At 49.3% G+C, this 19,551-nt stretch overlaps 1 protein-coding gene across 1 annotated transcript in view; it reads left to right on the forward strand.

Annotated features, from left to right (window-relative positions):
• Positions 1-24: 24 nt before the first annotated feature.
• The window catches only part of CUX2 (cut like homeobox 2), a 261,994-nt gene continuing 242,467 nt past the window's right edge, over positions 25-19,551 (forward strand). Inside the window, exon 1 of the mRNA XM_024758471.1 lies at positions 25-123. Coding sequence (XP_024614239.1) covers positions 61-123 — 63 coding nt within the window. The 5' untranslated portion in view covers positions 25-60. The remainder of the gene's footprint in view (positions 124-19,551) is intronic.

Below are 19,551 nucleotides of genomic sequence, written 5' to 3' on the forward strand. Positions count from 1 at the left end.
GAGTGCAGCCATTGAGAAAAGCCAAACTCTTGTGTGTGTGCGTCTCGAATAGCCCCCAAGATGGCCGCCAATGTGGGATCGATGTTTCAATATTGGAAGCGATTTGATCTACGGCGACTCCAGGTTAGTGCGGGCAGCACTGGCCGCGCGGCCATGGGGAACCCTCGGGCGCGCCCTGGGCGCACTGGGGAGGTACCCGGGAGGGCGGTCGGGCGCCCCAGGGAGGCGGGCGGCGGCTGCTGGGGCTCGCCGGGGCTCGACTGCCCGCTGCCCATCGATAGGTATTAGGAATTGATCTCGCCGCTGCTCTTTGTTCGGTTCAATCATCGATTAGCCGCCGCGACCATGGAGAAGCGCTAGCGAGCCCACGGCCCGGGGAGCGAGGCGGCGGGCGAGCGGCGGAGTGAGGCACGGGGAAGGCAGGGTCTGCGGTCCCAGGCAGGGGGCTGCTGGCGGGACCACCGGCAACCCCCCTTGCGCCGCACTTTGCGCGCCTCCCAACTTCGCGGCGCCCGGGGAGGCCGCGGAGCGCGCCCAGTGCCTGTCCGCGCCCGGCTTGGGTTCGGGCGAGGGAGGGAGGGAGCTGGCGGGCTGGGAGGAGGAGGAGGAGGAGAGGGGGGAGGCATCCGGGGTTGGCGAGGAGGCGGCTCCGCGCCCCGTCGCCCGCCGGCACCTCCACCGCCCGCCTGGCTGCGCAGCCCGGACGCGCAGCCACCCGGGGGCCGCTGCTGCCGCCGCAGCCGCTACAGCCACCATCGCTGGACTGGCCGCCTACACCGGCAGACCTCTCCTTGGGCCGGGTTCTAGGGGTTCGTCTTTGCTTCTTGTCTTATTCCCGCTTCCGACCTCTTTCCAAGTCTAGATGGGGACGGGCGGTGGAGATGGGCCCGGGGCGCGCGCAAGTTTGCGCTCCTGCCTCGGGGGCCTTGGAGAACCGGGAGCGGAGCAGAGCAGGTGACTCCAGGCTCTCGGGCCCACAGGAACTTTTAAATGGGAAATTCCCTCGCTGTCTTCTACCTCCTGCTTTTCCTCCCCGACACTCCTCTCTTTTCTCCTTTCTCCAGCCTCTTCTTTCTTTCTCTCTCTTCTTTCCTTCTTCCTCCCTAGGGTGACTTCCTCCCAAACTCCGGCACTTTATCCCCATTCCACCTTTTTCTGGGAGTCTGTCTCCTCCAGATTTGGGGGTATTCTCTGCTGACCCAATAGGAGGCCGAGCTGGGGAGTGGAATCTCAGAGCTGCGCGCTGGAGGCACAGCGCTAGCCTCTGTCCTTTCCCAGGTGCCCCAGGACGCTCCAGACAAGCCCCCCAAACTCAGGAGTCTCACCAAGGTGCGGTGGGAACAAGGGGCGGGGAAGTGGTGCTGATAACGGGCGATTAAAGCATCCTGCCTTGGCCTTGACATTCTCAGAAGAACGGAGAGCGTCAGTCTGGAGATAAAAAGGGACCCACTTTTTTTGTTGTTTTTGTTTTTTAATCCGCCTGCAAATCTCGTCAAGTTTCTTCTGATAAGTAGTTACAGTACCCCCTTCCTCCTGGTGGCTTCCCAACCCCCCTCCTTCCTAACTCCTCACTCCCTGCAGGCCCCCTCCCTCAAAGCCATTGAGCTGGAGAGAAAATCGGGGCACTCAGGCATGCAGTTAATAACTGCGAGTGCCTTGCAATTCCAGGTCGTCACTCGAGTTGGGGCTACAGTTTGGTGGCCAGCTGAGGCGGGCAGGGCTGTGAGCTGTGCTTGCTGGTTTAAATGATGCTAAAGTGGCCTTTCTGGAAGAGTGGGGGATGGGGGGAGAGAGAGAGAGGGAGAGAGGGAGCGAACGGGAGAGAGAGAGTTGGGCAGCCACATTGGGCTTGGCACGAAGGCCAATGGTAATTGTATTCCCTGCTAATGTTTGTAAATGAGACCCGGGCACGGCTGGGGGACAGCGTCTTTATTTATGATTGATGTTCTGTAACATAAGGAATGACAAGAACGTGGCAGATGAGAGAAGAGGAACCAGAAGGGCTGGTGAAAGCCCTTTGCAGGGTCCTATTGTTATTCTGGGCTGGAGAAAATTTCCGCGGCGAGATTTGCAGCGCTGGTATTTGCTCCCGGTTGGCCAGAATGTCAGTTAACACAATTTTCATTAGATAACTCGTTTTCAATCCGGGGAGCTTGGGCTGTAACCGGGAGGTAGAGTGAGACCTGGGGCTGGATGCTGAGGGGTGGGTGCGGCTCCCAGGGCGCTGATTTCTGAGCTGGAGTGGAGGGGGTGTTGAACCTCACTCTTTTCCTTCTCGGGCTCAGGGGTCTTTTGTGGAGCTGTTGGGGTCACCCAAATCTTGATTCCAGTTGGACTGTCATTGATCTGAGAACCCTTTGTTAGGGTTTTAGAAGATGCTGAGGTGGAAAAGCAAATTTGAACTGGAAAGGATGAAGGTGGGGATGGTGGAGAGCCTCGTTCAGGTGATGGGGATACAGGGCCAAGACGTCTCCCTGCACAGGGTGTATACATAGGGTGCGGGAGGGGTGGGTGTGTTCATTAAGACAATGGCTGGTGTGTCTGGCACGAAAGGAGAAGGCTCTGGGGAAGGGGTTAAGCTCATTTACATGGATATTAAGTGTGTGTGGGGGTCCCTGTGGGAGTTTGAAAAGCTGCACACTTTTAGAGAGCAGAGAGGTAAATGTGGCAGCGGTGGCCGAGTGTAAACATTGAGGCCCTCACATCTGCTGTGGTCCCCACCCTTGTCCTGAAATGTTCAGTTGTTCCCCTGCCCGGTAGGCCGACACCTCCCCCCGCAACCCCCCGTATTCTCACTGATGGCATTTTGTTGGAAACAGATTATGAGCCTAAGCACTTTTGCCTGGGATCATCTCTTGTGCATAGTGCTAATGACTCCTGTGCCATACTTTTGTTTTCATTTTTTTCCCTTCCCACTTTCCTCTCCTCTGGGAGATAGCCAGAAAGGAAAACTTCAGCCGGCTCGTTCCAAGATCTGGGTAGGAAAGGTGGGTCCCCACCCCAGGCCCTGTGCAGACCAAGAGCTTTGGGCCCACTCTTCACGTGGCCTAGCTGCTTATGAGTGTGAGGTGTGTGGCTTCAATTCAGTGGTTTCACGCAGCCTAGTTGCTGAGTGTTAAAGTGGCCGAGGCAGCAAAGGAGGCCTGTGTCCCCAGGCCAGACCATGCTGCTGACGCCACCCTGATCCTGGCAAGAAAGGTGACCTTGTACCGGCCTGCGCACAGCCCTCCGGAAGTATACATTTTTCAAATATAGAAGCAGTCCGGTTATTATTTCTTCCAGTGCCATCTCTGGACACAGCGGGGCTGTTTTCCTAGGATGGAAGTCAGTCAGCAGTCTTAATGACTTGAGGGCTGATGATGGTAAAGATGCTGTGACATTTGGTACCCTACTCCAGGATCCCTGAAACTGCTTCCCCCTTTCTCTGCTTGTTCTTTTTTTTTTCTTCTGCTGCTAGCAGTCCAGGAAACGAGAAGAAAAAAAAATTCTATCTCAGAGTTGATGCTAGGCATATTTCATTTGGTTATAAGATTGCTTTATGGTGAACATTACTAATGCAGTATTTTTTATGGCTTTTCTGTGTATAATCGTCATAACTGGATTCATACCTTTGTGATTTTCTTTTTCTGCTTCACTTTGCCACTTTTTTTATGATGCTCTGGGTCCAGTCTCCTGTGATATCTTTTTTTTGTCTTCGAAGAGGGTTAACAAGAGTTGGTGCCCAGTCCAAATGCACATCTACGTTTCTTGGGAGGAAAGAGGTTGGGTGGAGGGATCATACAGTACGAATTCCGCTTGGGGTGTGAACATTTAGGGAGGAAGACTGACGGGTCGAGTGAGAGAAGCTGGACTTTTTGTAAGGAGTTTGGAGAAACTTCTGGGAAGGCTCAGTTTCTTGGCGCCTGGGAGATGGGACTTGATGGAATGTTTTTCCCTGCTCAAAGTTTAGAAAAGAGCGTGGATGTGATTAAAATATTATAACCTTATGATATTCTGAAGTGCATAAGTTTTACATATCAGCCACAGAGAGTTTAGACATCCATTAGAGCCTCTGACAGCTTGACTTATCTAAATGTGCTATCATTTAACAATGTGTCAAAATTCCTCTTTCTTTAGATGACAGCAGTAAATAAGCTATCAGCCCTGTTGGCGGAATCCTAACTTTGGAAACTTTGCTGTAATAGAATTGCTGCTGGGGTGGGGAGCACGAGCAGACCAGGCTTGGCGTGGCCCAGGCCCAGGCCCATGTGATGGCTGGCATTGGGCAAGGGCTGTGGGAGGTTGGAGGGGGAGGAAAGGGAGAGCTGGGAGGCAGAGGGTGTGAGGGGAGATTTCTAGCAGCAGCTCTGTGAATACGACGACCAAACCATCGGTCAGCCCCTGGACCCTTCCAAGTCCAGCCAGTGGGTGACCCTATTCCATCTGCCTCTCCAATTCATTGGAAGCCACACCCTGTGGGCCTTTTTTGCAGAAGGAGCTAGAAACAGGTGTTGAGAATTTATTTAAAGAACCCAGCAGTCTTTTCTGGGCATCCCAAAATTCTGGATTCTCAACTCGACAGAAATTGCTTCCCGAAGATGGGCTCTCTCTTTGAGTGCTGGAAGAAAAACGAGCAGCGTCTCATCCCTGACCGCTTTTGCTGTTGGAGGTCTCGAAGTTTCTTTTATTAATACCTGAATTCACTGTAGAAAATCGAGAAACCACGGACAAGCCTAAAGAAGCAAATAAGCGTCTCAGTGGGTTATTTCAGATGAGCACGGTGTTATTTTGACCAGAGGGAACAGGTTTTCTGATGGTGATGGTGCTTTTTCTTTTTTTTTCTTCCTTTTTCTTTCTTTCTCCTTCTTTTTTAAAAAAACTCTTCTGTTAAAAGGTGGATTCTGTCTTCGAACTTGACATTCTGTTGTGGTAACCTTTCTTCCATCAGATGGGATTTAAAACGTGAGCACCTTGGCTGGTGCTAAATTTGGTCCTGGATGATGGTGGACATGGCTGTCCAGGAACTGTGGTTTTCTCTGTTGCTTTCTGAAAGGGCTGAATTTCTGGTGGCTTCCAGGTATCTAATTCAGAGACTGAGTCTGGCAGAGGTTGAGCATGGGAAGGGGACTGAGGTGGTGGCCTACCTTTGTTCCTGGCTTAGGAATTCAGGGTTCAGTCTTTGGTTTGATTTTTCTGTCTTGGGGGTGCTCTTTATTAATGACAGTGGCTTATATTGAAGATGTCGGGGAACATGGAGGTAGTAGATGGAGAGGAAGGGCCCTAAGAGGAGCTAAAAGGTGCAGCCTCTAGCACCCCTGGGTGAATCACCCAACATTCCAAGTGTCCCATTTCTTAATCCATCACACGGCCTAGCTGTGCACATCTGGTCTGCTGTACTAGTTGCTGTAAAGGGGAAGGATGCTGACATACTTTGTGTGCCAGTTAAACATGTTGTCTTCTAACGACCTGGGGGCCCGTTCTGGCGGTGAGGGGGAGCTATTGACCGTTTAAACAAATTTTTGAGACAAGAAATTATGTCTAGGATGGAGTTCTTGGTTTCTAAGCCTTGCAGATCCATTCACAAAAATCATTTGTAGCGTTTTGTAGGATATGAACAATCTATTCCTGTCATACTTAAAAGTTTAAAATCCAGACTCCTTTCCCCTGGTTGTAAGGCTCCCGTAATCTGCGCCCCCTGTTATCTCTCTGGCTTCATCTCCAGTCTCTCTCCTTCTGCACACTCTGCTCCAGTCACAATGGTCTTTTTGTCCCTTAAACACAGCAAGCACATTCTTACCTCAGGGACTTTGCACTTGCAGTTCCCTCTGCCTGGGACTCTTTTTCTCCAGATCTTCCCGTGGCTGGCTCCTTCTTTTCGTTTGGTCTCACCCCAATTACCTGAAGAAGCTTCCACTACCCTTTTTCCCCTTTAATGTGTAAATGTGCTTCCACATCTCTAAGGATGGTGTTTCCCTGAGGGTTTTGACCTCATAACCTTCTCAGGGTGTAGCATCTCTCTAGACTCTTTAGGAAACCATCTAGGTCTGCCATCAGGGTTGCCAAACTTTTTCTGTAAAGAGGCAGATAATAATATGCTTTAGACTTTGTGGTCTCTGTTGCAAGCACTCAGTTCTGCTACTATGGCATGAAAATAGCCATAGACAATAAGAATGAATGGAAATGGTTATATTCCAATAAAACTTTACAAAAACAGGTGGTGGGCTGGATTTGGCCTTAGGGCAATAGTTGCTGAGCCTGGTCTACTGGTCTATGTGATGGCTGTGGCATGGCCAAAGTGTTTCACTTTTCAGTTGAGAGTATTGGGGTAGATCAAACTTAGTTCTAGAAACTTGTTCCATACTCTTTCCCTCAAGAGGGAAGTACGAGGAGCCAGGATGGTGAAGGGCCCCTGTCTGGCTTCCAATCCTGGCTCCATCATCTACTGGCTATGTGATTTTGGATGGGTCACTTAACCTCTCTGAGCCTTATTTCCTTGTCTCTAAATGGGACTAACAGTAGTCTTCACCTTTTAGGTTGTTCTTAAAGATTAAAGCACTTTAAATGTGGAAGTGCTTAGCACAGTGCTGGACACACAACTGCTGTTCCGTATGTGTCTTCTTATTGTTGTTGGTATTTTTAGAGAGTAAGAGAGGAGTGAGAAAACCAAATAAGCAGTGGATCCCGGAACTTGCTGGCCTTGAAAGCTTGTTTTAGAGATTACTGGGCACTTTTTCTCTTCTCTTTTACTCCATTGGGGGCTTACTGTATTAATATATTACTAATATTGTATGTGATGGTTTATATTTTGGGAGCTCTGAGCACAGAGGTTGCAGACTGGGAGCTATGTCTGGCCAATGGATGTATCTGTCTCGATTAGTACAATATTTTAAAAACACTTTTGTGTACGTTTGTCAGCATTTAAAACATAGGAGATGTTACCTAAGAAATTCAGATGTCTAGTATCCCATATAAATCAAACGCTCTGACCACACCTGGCAGGAGGTGGAGACCTGGCAAGGGCATGCCAAGCAGAGGGAACGGTGGTGCCAAGGCCTTGGGTTGAGGGTCTGTGCTGGGTCAGGTCAGCTGTAGGGGTCATGAGGAGGGTAGCTGTCAAGGCCACTGGCTGCCTTTCTCCAGGTGCCTAGTGTCAGAAGAGGCGGCATTTCCAGAAAAAACAAAAGGCCCTTGACAAGCTTCATGAATATACATGATTAGCCCTCTGTCTCTGCTTTTCCTCAGTAGCTCAGTCACCCTCAAAGTGGGCCAGTGGCTGCCCCTGCCTTCCCAGTCCTTTCCCTATATACCCCCTCTGCCATCCTTCAGTTCAGCCAGATGAAACAGCAGTTCCAGCATATGCATTTGTCATTAAAAAGAAAGAAAGAGAGAAAAAAAAAAAAATCAATCCTTCAGCCTCTTTGGCCTGAGCTGGTTGTCTGCCCGAGACGCCTGGAGCCAAGCAGTGCTTAAGACTCTCTGGGCCGCTGTCGCTCAAACTGGACGGGGTAAATGGCTCCCCAGGAACCATTACGGTCGATAGACTTGTCCAGCCAGCTGTTTGGAGTGTGGGTGCTGCAGACAGGAGGACCACAGGGGTCATCAGGGCAGCCAGGTCGAGGGCAGGTATCCCTGAGTAAGGTGGTCACTCAGAGGCCACTCTGCTGGGGGCACCTACTTGGGGTGCTTGTCCATTATGCGTGTCTGTGGGCTCCAGGTATCTGAGGGGTGTAGCGTGGGCTGCAAACTCAAGCCCTGCAGCCTCCCATTCCCAAAGACATTTAGTGAGGACTCTGGAGACACGGGGCCTGGCTCTAGTCCCAGCTCTGCCACTTACCAGCTGTGTGACCTTGGGCAAGTCACTTAACCTTTCTGAGCCTCGGTTTTCTCTTGTGTAAAATGGGGATAATAGTAGTATCCACCTCCTTAAGGATTGTGGATTAAGTGAGTTAATGCACGTGAAGTGTGAAATCCGTGCCCAGGACATAGATGTGCTATATAATGTTAATAATAATAACTGCTATTGTCCTTCAGTCTGGAAATGTATATTCACCACTCACAGTATAAGTTATAACTATAACTAATAACTGTGTAAATAATAATAAGTAAATAGCATAAATACTATAAGTAGTAATAATATACCGGAGATATCACAGTGAACCGGAAGACAGAGTGCCAGCTCTCACCCAGCCTGCAGACAATGGGGGGGTGGGTACACGTCTCATTGGACAGATGGGTGTGTAGTCACACAGGGGGATTTGATTCTGAGACAGTATGAGGCAAAAGAACTGCCTGAGTCTGAGCATTGGGGGAGCCTTCCTGGAATAAGTGATGCTTCAGCCGAGGTGTCAAGGACAAGGTCAGGGAAGAGCATCCCAGCAGAGGAAATGTGCTAAGACCTTGAGGTGGGTGGAAAAATAGTGCATGCAAGGAATTGAAGGAAGGCAGTGAGGCTGGTCACAGATTCTGAGTGGCTCTTGGACCCACCTTAATCCTCAGTCTTGCCATCTGTCAGTTGGGAGTAAGGATGAAGCATAAAATAAGATTATTTAGCACATGTGTGGCCCGGAATGAATCTGTCTCAGTGGGTACTTAGTAAACTGTCAAACACCATAAAAGCCTTGGGTATTGCTTTTATTTTTAATAAGGTATTCAAGCCCAATTCTTGCTCTGTTGCAAAATGCCCCCCACCATCCTCTGTTTATCTCGTGATCACGCACGGGGCAGTAAGGATTCAAATTCCAGTTCTGCTCCTTCCTAGCTGCATGCCCTTGGGCAAGTTATTTCCCCTTTCTGAGACTTGGTTTTCTCAGCTGTAAGATGGATACAATAATGGTACCTTCCAGTGGCGGCCATGAGAATGCACCTTGCAGACCTTTGACTATAGGGAGTGTGATTGGCAGGTGGCACCAGATAACTGCTCTTGGAGATCACCCCACAAGTGCCACAGCCAGGAGCTGAGTTTAGCAGGGACTAAAAGCAGACCTGTTCCTGGGACACACAGGACTCCATTGCAGGTTCCAGACTCCTCGGCAGTCTAGGATGCTTCCACAAACCAGCCAACCTACCTACCAACTTCCCTTCCTTCTTCCCTCCCTCCCTCCCTTCATTCCTTCTCTCCTTCATTCTGGCTCCCTCCTGCAGGCGCAGGCATTCATCCTGATAAATCTCTGTCTTGTAATCCTCCCTTTGCGTCTGCTTCTCAGAGGATCACACTTTCCTACAGGAAAGATGAAATGAGGTTTGGACATCTACCTAGGGCACCTAATACACTGGAAGTGCTCAGTTGAGGTATCTTTTATGTCTTGTTGGGAGCCTGGGGGGTGTCACTCTCAACGTTGTCTCTTCCCGGTTGCCTGTTCTTACCTGGCCCACTGTGTGATTAGGTCCCCCCTTCCCTTTTTCATCCCTCCATTATCTCTCACTCTCATTTCCTGCCACTCCTCCCCTTTTTATTCAAGCACTCTGGCCACCTCACTGTTCCTTGAACACACCAAACATTCCAACCTCAGGACCTTTGCACTTGCTGTTCCCACTGTCTGGGAAACGCTTTCCCAGACATCTCCTTGGTTCTGTCTCAGTCCCTTCAGTCCTTTGCTTAAATATCACCTCTTCGGAGATGTCCTCCCTAAGCTGTCTTTCCAAAATAGCCTCCCCCCATTTCTTTACCACCATCTGCTTTACCTGGGGAGGGCAAGGACATAGTAAGTTCTTAATAAATATTTGGATGATGGAGTGGATGGTTACCATAGGAAGGGTGAGGCGAGGGCAGCTGCCTTGACTCCATCTTGGGGGGTGGTCCTGGGGGACCCAGCTCCTCCTAGGTCCCCAGCTTCTTTACCCATCACTAGCTCTTGAAAGTCTCTCACTCTGTGATTGGGAATTGGGCACGGGCCTCAGACTCACAGTGAACAAAGGTTTATCTTTAGCTCTGTGAGTCTCGCTTTAGAAACTGGTGACCCCAATTCCAGCCTGGGAGGTGGCTCCCATCCTAATTAATAAATCCATTAATTAATTTCTGGCAGGCTGTGGACCATCAGTGGTGGTTTGGTGGCCTCAGTCACAGACAACTCAAAGCAGGTCCCTGCAGCCGGTGAGATGGCTGTTATGGGGGACACAGATAGCCAGTTAACACGCTTTTGGACCCAGATGACATTCTTCTCCCAAAGCCTTGTTCATGGGCCCATCTGATCAACCCAGCAGGCGTCAAAGAGGGATCAAGGTCTCTGGACGCTAGAGTTGAGGGGATTTCCTGCTCAGCATCCCCTGGGACTCCTAGTTTACAGTCAGGCAAGAGGTCAGGATCGGAGTCTCCCCTTTCCTTTTGTGGTGGAAGGACTCTGTCCGGGCCTCGGTTTTCCTGTCTAAAATGGAGCTTCCCTGGGTTGTCGAGACAGATTATTCATTCATTCATTTAATGAAAATTATTCAGCACCTGCTATGTGTCAGGTGCAATGTGAGGTGTTGGGGGTGCAGGAGTGAACAAAACAGACCAAGTCCCTGCCCTCATAAAGCTTCTCTATTATAACCGTTTGGAGATGGAAGTACTTTTCTTCAAGGCTGTGAGAGGTAAAGAGCGACAAACCAATACAGACACAGCCTAGGGCTGGGCATGCTGTAAGCCTTTCCAAGATAGTGACTGTTATTAATCATTGTCTTTATTAACAACACCACCAACAATAATAATAACTGATGATGATGACGGTGGTGCTGTGAGGTAGTTTGAGGTAATTCCTGTTGAATTTCGGGTGCCCTGGGGGCAGCACCTGAAATGATTTGAGCATGGGCTTGGAGTAGTCAGACCTCACTTTGGACCCTGGCCTTGCTGCTTCCTAACTGGGAGGCCTTGGGTGATTCACTAGACTTTTCTAAGTCTCAGTTTCCTCATCTGTAAAATGGGAATCATACGGAGCCTCTACCTCATGGGGACATTGTGGGGGTTTGATGAGTGGAAGCATGGCAAGTCCTTAGCACCGGGCCTGGAATATGTTCATTCCCAGGAAACGAGCAGCTATTATTACTTTTATTATTATTGTCAGGATCATTGTTGTTTGTTATTCACCTCCTGGTCCTCACCAGCCAGCGGCAAGGTGGACTAGATCCTTGCAGAGAGGCACTGGGTGGGAGGCCAGGCCTCTCCAAATGCCCCTTGGCTGGCTTTAGCAAGGACAGGCCTGGCATTTGCTTTGGAGCTTCAGAAGGAAGCTCTCTGCACAGAAAGGCCTGACAGTTCCTCTTGAACCTTTATTGCATGGTAGACAGTGTTTAGAGCCCTTGACAGATATTATCTCGTTTAATTCTCACAACACTAGGACAGGAAAACTACTATTATCCCGTCTTTACAGTTGAGCAGACTGAGGCACAGATGGTTAAGTCCAAGGCCATATTGTCAGCAAGCAGCAGAGCTTGAACTCTAACCCAGAATGCAGGTCTGTTGGCCACTCATGTCCCTGACCTTCAGTCACTAGGGGCCGGAGGTGCCTCTTCCAGAGCCAGTCCCCCCACTCCCTGCTCCCCTCTCAGGGTTCCCCCACCTATATTCATTATGCTTGTGTTTTCCCCTTCGTTGTTTTTTTTTTTTTTGCGGTACGCGGGCCTCTCACTGCTGTGGCCTCTCCCATCGCGGAGTACAGGCTCCGGACGCACAGGCTCAGCGGCCATGGCTCACGGGCCCAGCCGCTCCATGGCATGTGGGATCTTCCCGGCCCGGGGCACGAACCCTTGTCCCCTGCATCGGCAGGTGGACTCTCAACCGCTGCGCCACCAGGGAAGCCCTCCCCTTCATTTTTTTAAATATCTTAAAAGACCTCATCATTGTCAACTCATGGAAATGAATCCAGACCCACAAGCCTGAGAGGCATGGGGTAGGGTGGCAGGTGGGAGGTTATTAATAACACAAGAAAGATTCCTGTCTCCTGTCCTGGAAAATGAACACCACCCAGCCATCCGTCCCTGGCCTACCCGCCGGAGTCCAGAGCTGTGTGGCACGCCCTGCGGTTCGGCCTGTGTTCGCAAAATGAAATTCTCGGCCCGGGCTGATAATAAGCAGGTATTGATTGCTGCCTTGGTCATTATCAAGATTTATTTAGTCGATACGGCCTCCTTGATCAATAAATCGTGTCGTTGATAAAGAAAGAAGGGGATAGACTTGTAGGCTTTATTAAAAAGTTTTTTAGATATTTTTTCTTAACTGCTAAATCTTTTTTTTAACTGCTAAGCCCTCTTTCCGTGGCTGTATCACCCACACTCTACATTTCATACTTGGCTCCATAAGCTCTTTCCTTTCATGGTAGAACTTAACTTATCGCTCTGGTTTCTGGAAGCAAAGACTTGGGACCCAGCTGCTTCTGGAATGGCCCCTGGGACTCAGATGTCTCCTCACTTTTCTGTCCTTCCCCCAGTGTGGGGCTGGGAGTTACTTCCTGGCTTGTCAGTACCCCATTCTCTCATTTCATCCTCACAACAACCTTTTGCAGTAGGTACTAGTGTTACCCATTTTTCAGAAGAGGAAACTGAGGCCAGAGGGGGGCCATCCATTGTCACAAAGCACTTGAATCTAGTCTGGCCAGTCTTTGCTCTGAACCTGACATGTATTCATCAAATGGCAAATATTTATCTAGTATGTGCTATGGGCCCAGCACAGTGTCAGGTGCTGGGTATAGAGTGGTAAGCTAAATAAGTTAATGTGTAATTACTGAGATAGAAAGAATGGAGGAAAGAAACGACCAAATGCTACTAAAATCAAGATGAAGGAGGAACCTGTTTATTCAGGCTAGTTACTGAGTAGGTGACATTTAGGCTGAGACCTGAACAATGAGGAGCCAGTCAGGCAAAGTTCAAGTGGAAGAGACTTCATAGCTACAGGAACAGTGTGTGCAAAGGCCCTGAGGTGGGAATCCACTTGGCGCATCTAGGAACTGAAGGAAGGCCAGTATGGCTGAGACAGGGTGGTCAAGGAAGGGAGGGTAGAGGACAGGATGAAGTCTGAGAGGGAGGGAGGCCCTGTAGACCACGGTAGGGGGTTGTATTCAGTTGGGTTATATTCTCAGGAAAGTGAGAGGACATTGAGGGTTTAAAGCAGTGGAGAAACAGGATCCAGAGTATGTCTGGTTCCCACTGTTCCGCCTGATAGGGAACAGTGAAGGAAGGGAGGGAACGTTCGGAAAATAGGTAAAAAGAGAGCTTCTATGACAATCTGATATGTTATCTCTGCCCAGAGAGGGTCTTAGTGCTGAGAGGCCTTTGGGTGTACAAGTGTTTTGAGGACTGTATCATTCAAGGTTGGGGGTGTGTGTGGGAGAAGTTTTCCATGGGGACATAACTGATGTCCCCAGCAAGGTGGCAGCTGTGCTTCCTTAGGAAGGGGGTGGTTGCTTCCCTTGTGCAAATGGCTAGCTGGTGTTTTGGAGGCCTCTCGTGGTAGGTATGCAGTGGGCAAGGGGTGTTGTGTTCCTCTCCTCAGAAATAGAACTGGTGCAAGGTGGTGGGGCAGGACTTGAGTTATGCTCTGAGAAGAGCTCTTTGCACTCTGGTTGTGGGTTTGGTTTCTAGCATGTTACCAAATGTTGCTTAACAGTAAGGACCATGAAAAGATGAGGTGACTAAGATGGTGTGGATATCAGAGCACAGGACATAGGCCGGTGCTCTGTCGAGCCATGTCCTGGCCATCATATATGGGGATGCTGTTGGATGTCTACCTGGGGGATTATTGGGAATGTGGGCTGGAGTACACAATACATAGGACATTTCTCACCCTTTAGTTTTGTCCAATCTCCAAGCACCCACACACGGGAAGTCTGGCAGGGGTTGGGTGTCCAACTGTCTACCATCCATCCAATATTATTTCATCTGTTCATTCATAAGTTTGCTCACTTATCCATTTTTATCCACCCACTCAGCAATTTATCCAGCTGTCTGCTTTCTATTCCTACTGACTTCATCCATCCACCTACCCATTCATCATCTATCTATCTATCCATCCAGTCATCCATCCATGTATCTAATTACACATCCTTCCATCTATCCATTCATCTACTTAGCCACCCAGCAACCCATCATGCCCCATCACTTCGCTCTGGACCTTGGTCTCCCAGTTTGCTTTCCTGTACTGACTCTGACCTCCCCCACTCTTTTTGACACATGGAAGTTAGTGAGATTATTAAAAACCTATTAAGAACCGTTTACAATGGCTCCCCATTGCCTTTGGGGCAAAGGCCCCAGCATGACCTTCTGGGCTTAGCACAGCTGGTCTCTACCCTGCATACTTGGTTTATAGTATTGCAAGTCTTCTGTTTTCTTCTTGATCTTCTGTCTAGTTGTTCTATCCATTGTTGAAAGTAGGATACTGAAGTCTCTATTATTGTTGAATTATCTATTTCTTCCTTCATTTCTGTCCGTTTTACTTCTTGTGTTATGGTGCTCTTTTATTGGTTGCATATATGTGTTTAATTGTTATACCCTCCTGGTGGATTGACCCTTTTACCATTATAAAATATCCCTCTTTGTCTCTAGTAACATTTTTGTTTGTTTTAAAGTCTGTTTTATCTGATACCTGTATAGCCACTCCTACTTTCTTATAGTTGCTGTTTGTATGATATATGTTTTTCTATTCTTTTATTTTCAGTCTTTTTGTGTCTTTGAATTTAAAGCATGTCTCCTGTAGATAGCATGTAGTTGGATCTTGTTTTCTTATCTAGTCTGAAAATCTGCCTTTTGATGGGATGGTTTAATCCACTCACATCTAATATTATTATTGATATAGTTGGATTTAATCTACCAACTTGCTTTTTGTTTTCTATATGTCTCATGTCTTTTTTGTTCCTCTGTTTCTCCTTTTCTGCCATCTTTAGCATTGCGTGAATATTTTCTAATGTAGCACTTTAATTTCGTTAATGGTTTTTGACTGTATTCTTGAGGGTTTTTTTTGGTGGTTGCTCTATGGTTTACCGTATACATCATAGCTTAACAGAATCACCTTCAGAATTATACTAGCTTAATTCTAGTGTGTCTGCTGTTCTTGACCTTGATCTTGAGCCACATTCGCTGTGCCCTGCATGTTCCAGACTTACACGTCTTTCCTTTGCACCACAGCCTCCTGTGCATTACCTGCTCCACCTGCTTGGGACACTGTTCCCTCACATCCCCCATCAACTCCTCCCTCACCCTGGAAGCATGTTCAATGTCACTTCCTCAGGGCAGCTTCCCCACTCCCCCTTGAGATGCTGGGTCCCATCTCTACTGCACTTACCATGGCAGGTATCACCGATAGCTCTGATAATTGATCAATTGTTGCCTCCTTCTGTGAACTCTAAGCTCCATGAGGGCACAAAGCAGCTTGTCCCCAGGATCTAGCAGCTGGGGGCTGAGCACATAGTAGGCCCTCAAAAAGTATCAGTCAAGTGAATAAACGGGATGGATGTGAATGTCATGTGACTGTATTTATGTGTGTACACTGCATCTTTTTTGGTGTATTTTTGAGTACGTTTGTGGGCCTTTGCACGTTTATGTGTGTCTGTCCTTGTGTGTGTATATTAGCGTGTTTCTGTATGTGTATGTGTCTGAGTATGTCTTTGTGTCCTTCTGAGTGTCTTTGCACATGTGCCTCTGTGTCTGCATCCATGTGTGGGTGACTCTGTGTGTGCACTCATGTGTGTGTCATTGTCCGTGCATGCGCCTTAGTGTGTATACATTTGTGTGCTCATGCTCCCAAGCAGCAGCTCCTTTCAGTCTCCTTGCATGCCCTTATTTTTTGACTAGTTTAGTGTAGCATTTAATGATTTCCCCAGAGCTAAGCACAGCCCCCCAAGTATTGATCTTGCTGCATTAGAGGTAACTCGGGGTAATGCACTACCAGCTGGCAGGTACTTCTCCTCAGAATTGGCTGCTGCACCTGCCCTGTCTCCTTAGCCCCAGCTTGATCCCTTAGAGGGGAAAACCCCAGGTTGGTAGCTTGGTGTGGGGGCAGAAGGATTCCTGACAGACAGATTGGCTTCCCTCTCACCACTGTGTGATGCAGCCAGGGACTGCCCCTTTTCATATCTCAGTTTCCTCATCTGTGAAATGGGGGTAGCAATAATAGTCACCTCATAGGGTTGTAGTGTGGAGGAAATGAGGTAATCTTTGTGAAGGGCTCAGCTTGAAGCCTAGCATGTACCGGGCGCTCCATAAATGTTATTCTGTCACCTGCTGTCATGCTTGCTCCCTGTTACCTCTAACCTCAATGGTGGGAGTGATGATTTCAGACTGTGGCACAGAGGCAAACAACTAAGGAACTCTCTTCCTTCAAGGGGTGCTTTCCAAATGGCTTCTCTGTGGCCATCCAAGGGCTGCACATCTGCTCCAGTGAGAGCAACATGCTAACCCACAAGTGCCCAGAGAAGTTCAGAGGCTTCCCGTACACATACAGCCTTTCCCCAGTAGAGATGGAATTTTGCCCCAGGAATTTCTGGCTTCTAAAACTCTACCAGCTGCTTGCATAGTCTCTAGCCTCAGCTCTCTCTCTTGCTCCCCAAACCCATATATCCTCCCTATCCCCAAACTGCCATACTCCTCATACTTTGCAGCCTTTGCATTTGCTTTTCCCTCTGCCTGGAATACTGTTCCCCTTGTTCTTTGGTGGCCCCAGCCCTCCTTCCCTGACTCTGTGCTGAGTTGGGCACCATCTTCTACCTCCTGCTCGGGCATCCCTGGCCTGGGCTGCTTTTCAGGCCGCCCGGTGACTCCCTGGTTCCTTGCTGGTCTCCCTCATCAGATGGTGCGCTCATTACTCTACATTGCAGCTGCAGTAACTGGTGTGACACTTGGTGAATGCTGAATGCCTGGTGCCCTGATCAGAGGTCACATTTGTAAAACTCGGGTTCCTGGCTTCTCTTCAGCAGAAGAGCTAACATCCCTGGGCCTGCATTTCAAACAGGGCAGCAGTCAGCTGAGATGTGTAATGGGGGTGGGAATGGAGAGTGGGTTTCCCTTTTGCACAACCCCCAGTGGGCCCAGTTGTCCCATTGATGCTTCTTGTGCAGCCTCCATAGGCATGTGAGTTAGCAGCCTTACTCTAGGGACCAGCTGTGCTGACTTTGTGACTGGTGTGGAGATGATTCTGCCTTCTCTGGTCTCAGTATAGCCATTCCAGAAAATGGGCAGAATTTACATGACTGTTCAGGGATGAGAGGAGTGCTGAAGTTTTGTTTTTTGTTTTTTTTGTTTTTTTTTTAATTTATCACTTATCAAGAGTGGCTCTGTGCCAGGCACAACTCTAAGTGCTCCCTAAATACCATCATTTACATGATTTAATTCCCATAACAGCTCTATGATGTAGACACTATTAATATTACCATTTTACAAAGGAGAAAGTTGAGGCACAAAGAGGTCAAGTGACTGGCCCAGGTTTACTCAGCAGAGTCAGGCAGTCTGATTCTAGAGGTCCTCCTGTGTTTGTAGGCTCTCCTGCCTCTTGTTATTTCTGTGAATACCCAAAGCAGAGACTGTACAACCGGGAAGGGGCTACTGTATATGCAGGTTTGCCTTGTAAAGGTCTTAACGTGATGGTGTCTTGCTCGCAGTGAACAGTGCCGGCTGGCAGGAGTGCAGGCATGGGCCAGGATTCCCGGGAGTGGGCGCTGATAAGCAGCTGGGGTGTCAGGGTCCCAGGAGCCGAGGTCAGAGCTGGTGACCATGCAGGTACTCTGGGAGGAGCCAGGCCTATTTTCTGCCCTTCACCTCCTGGGGTTGCTGGACCCTGGGCCCCGTGGGCCAGCAGCCTTGAGCCTCTCTGAACTAGCACTGTCCCTTGAAGGGTATTCTCCTCAGCCTCTGCAAGCAAGCGGGTTGGTCCCTCGGCCCATGGCCTACTTTGTGAAATTCATCTCTGGGAAAAAATGACTCTCTGAACAGAGCAGAACCTCTTGGCATCTCGTGGTGGGTGAGGACTTCTGCCTCCCCAGAGCGGGGAGGAGAGAAGCCCAGGCCCAGCTCCTGCTTCCCACTTGGCTTCCACGGTGGGGCGCTCCAGGAAAGGCAGCTCCCCCAGTTCCCAGTCCCCGAGCCCCTAGAGCTGGCCCAGCTGCCCCATCAGTGCACGTTCCCTTGTGTCCTACCTAGGATGGCCCCTTTGGTGGGTTGGGGCTGGCCCAGCTGCTAACAGGTAAGTGGCTTTGGGCCAGAGCATAATTTGTTTCTCTGGGATATACTGATGAGCTGCCCTAATTAAGCGCCTTGCTAATGAGAATCAAACCACTTCCCTGGAGTCAGGTGGATCAGAGCCTGGCTCTGCCGTGAACCAGCCGTGGGTCCTGGAAGAGCCCTCAGTTGCGTTGGGGTCTCAGTTTGTCTTCCACACTACGGTGCTTCCTGTGTTCTTTCCCCTCCACACTAGACCCTGTGGTTTGCTTTAGTCCTTCCTGTCGCTGCACACAGCCAGCGCTTGTGGGCCTCGGGGGCTGTTGAGAGCTGACTAAAGAGGCATTAGGTAGAGGCTAATTATTGCTTTCTTTGGGAGAAGTTCTTGTCACTGGTGGTCAGATCCACCAATCTGTTTCTCACGCTGGGCCTCTTCAGTGGGTCTGTGAGGAAAGAGAGATGTTGGGGATGAGGGCAGTTCTTAAAATGCGTGACTTTGTGTTAATGTATCAGTCGTTTACTGCTGTGTAACAAACCACCCCAAAACTTACTAGGTAAAACAATTATCTATACTGTGAGTCAGAATCTGAGTCAGGAATTAGGACAGAGCACAGCTGAATCACTCCGTGATATCTGGGGCTTCAGTTGGAAAGATTCAAAGTTTGGGGGTAACTCGACAAGTCACACATCTAGTAGTTGATGCTGGCTGTCAGCTGGGACCTCAGCTACCAGTCGGAACACCAACATGTACCCTCTCCATGTGGTCTCTCTGTGTGGACTACTTTGGGCTTCCTCACAGCATGTTGGCTGGATTCCAAGGGTGAGTGTCCTGAAGAGAGTGAGGTGAAGTGAAGGGGTTTTCATGATCTAGCCTTGGAAGTCACTAATGTCATTTCCATCTTCTCTGTTGGTCAAGGCAGTTACAAAGGACCACCCAGTTTCAAAGGGTAGTTACAAAGGACCAGATTCAAATCCTCTCTCGATGGGAGGAGTGTCAAGGTCAAGGTCATAGTGCAGGAAAAGTATGAGAGATACTGTGGTGGCTGTCTTTGGGAAAACAGTCTGCTATAGTAAGGATGGTGGTGGTGATTCAGCGCTGAGTGTGACAAACCATGAAGAGCGACAGGAGGCTGTATGAGGGAAGTGGGTATGACAGGAAGTGGCCAAGTGGGGAGTAGGTGTGACAGGAAGTTGTGTGAGAGGAGTGGGTGTGACAGAGATGGCTGAATGAGGGGAGTGGGCATGACAGGGAGTAGCTGAACAGGGAGATCTGCATTGGCCAGAGTCCGCCATGATGGAAGTGGACCTGATGGTGACAGTGCCCAAGATACTGGCAGTACCATCTTCCCTTGCTTTCCAAGCTGCCCTCTCGAAGGCCTTGGGGTGACCAGGCTGATTCCAACATGGGTACCCAGGCCTCCAGCAGTCCAGGCCAGCATCCTCCTTACCTGGCCCTGTCTT

Source organism: Neophocaena asiaeorientalis, unplaced genomic scaffold (assembly GCF_003031525.2).
Source record: "Neophocaena asiaeorientalis asiaeorientalis breed wild unplaced genomic scaffold, Neophocaena_asiaeorientalis_V1.1 scaffold77, whole genome shotgun sequence".
Lineage (NCBI taxonomy): Eukaryota > Metazoa > Chordata > Mammalia > Artiodactyla > Phocoenidae > Neophocaena > Neophocaena asiaeorientalis.